Source organism: Microtus ochrogaster, chromosome 22 (genome assembly GCF_000317375.1).
Source record: "Microtus ochrogaster isolate Prairie Vole_2 chromosome 22, MicOch1.0, whole genome shotgun sequence".
NCBI lineage: Eukaryota > Metazoa > Chordata > Mammalia > Rodentia > Cricetidae > Microtus > Microtus ochrogaster.
In genome coordinates this window covers 9,054,243-9,055,798 of record NC_022023.1, presented here as the reverse complement: position 1 = coordinate 9,055,798, position 1,556 = coordinate 9,054,243, and the positions used below count along the sequence as shown (strand labels likewise).

General features: G+C 40.8%; 1 protein-coding gene across 1 annotated transcript; it reads right to left on the bottom strand.

The window, feature by feature from the left end:
• Positions 1-495: 495 nt before the first annotated feature.
• LOC101985157 (olfactory receptor 14C36-like) lies at positions 496-1,432 on the bottom strand (the record flags this gene model as incomplete). The annotated part of the gene is given in 2 exon segments (XM_013350171.2): positions 496-711; positions 713-1,432. Coding segments are annotated over 2 exon segments (927 nt in total), but the record flags the coding sequence as incomplete, so codon positions are not given.
• Between the last annotated feature and the right edge of the window lie 124 nt (positions 1,433-1,556).

The following is a 1,556-nucleotide window of genomic DNA, read 5'->3' as shown; positions in this document are numbered from 1 at the left end:
CAGAGATCTGCCTGCCTCTGCCTCCCGAGTGCTGGGATTACAGGCGTGCGCCACCACCGCCCGGCCACCCTCTTTTTACTATACAAGTCTTCTGCATATATATCATTGCTTTCAATTTAGTATTTTTATGGGCTTTTTCAGTGTTTGAATGAGTGGGACTCTACATCTATTTTTTGGGCTTTTTCTTCATCCCGTTTCCATCTGTTTCTTCATTTTGGGTTGTTCTGATGTACTGGCTTTGTTTTATCTTATAATACTCTATTTCATTTTATTTTATTATTAACTTTTAGAAGCCTGTCTGTTTTCTAATGAGCGATAGGAAGGGGGTGAATCCACAGGGAAGGTCAGGTGAGGAGGAACTAGGAGGAGAGGGAGGAATAACTATAATCAGAATATATTATGTAAAAACAATTTCTTTTTAGTATGCATGTGTTTGTTTATTTTTCTCTAGAATACCCTGACCTTCATCATTTCTTTTTATGTTCAACTCTGAAAAAAAAATATCTTTAATGTTATTTTGCTCACAGCCTCCTTTATCTGTTTGTTTCTAAGACTATAGATGATAGGGTTTAAGAAGGGTGGAACAATGGAATATAATACAGAAAGAGTCATCTCCTGAACTACTTCTGAGGTTACTGGAGTTCTTAGATACACATAGGCACCAGAAGTAAGGAACAAAGACACCACAACAATATGAGGGACACAGGTAGGTGGAAAAGGCCTTACCTCGCTCCCCTTTAACAGGAACCCTCAACACAGTTGATAATACGCGAATGTATGATACAGCAATTAAGACAAAGCAGCTGCCACTGACCCCAATGGCAGACAGAAGAATTAAGAGTTTGTGATTAAAGGTGTCTGAACAGGAAAGTCTCAGTAAAGAAGGGACATCACAGAAGAAGTGTGGGATCAAATTATACTGACAGACAGACAACTGGACGGTTTTGATATTGTGTACACCTGCAATGACAAGAGAACTAAGTATGGAGGCCAGTGTCATCTGAACACAGACTTGGTGGTTCATGATCACAGGATAGAGGAGAGGCTTACAGATGGCCACATAGCGATCCTGAGCCATGACAGCGAGAAAGAGAATCTCTACACATGCGCAAAAGAAGACCGAAAAGATCTGCGCTGCACAGCCAAGCACAGAGATATTTCTGTGGCCAGTGAGAGAATTGACACAGGCATTGGGGACAGTGACAGAAACGTAGCCCATGTCTAAGATAGATAGGTTCCTGAGGAAGAAGTACATGGGTGTGTTCAGGGTCTGGTCAACTGTGGTAGCAATGACAATGGTAAGGTTCCCTAACAGGCTGCCCAGGTACACCAGAAGGAACAGGACACTGAGTAGGAGCCTGAGCTCATAAGTTTCAGCAAAAACCCCCAGGAGAAACTCAGTCACCAGGGTGGAATTGGTCATGGTCTCAAAGTACAAGTTTATCTGTAAAAGAAAAGCAATGACAGAGAATAACCTAAAATAATTGCTAGATCACTGACATTTCTCATAATGCCGTTTACTTCCATTTTCTTTTTTTTATTTTAAATTTATTTAT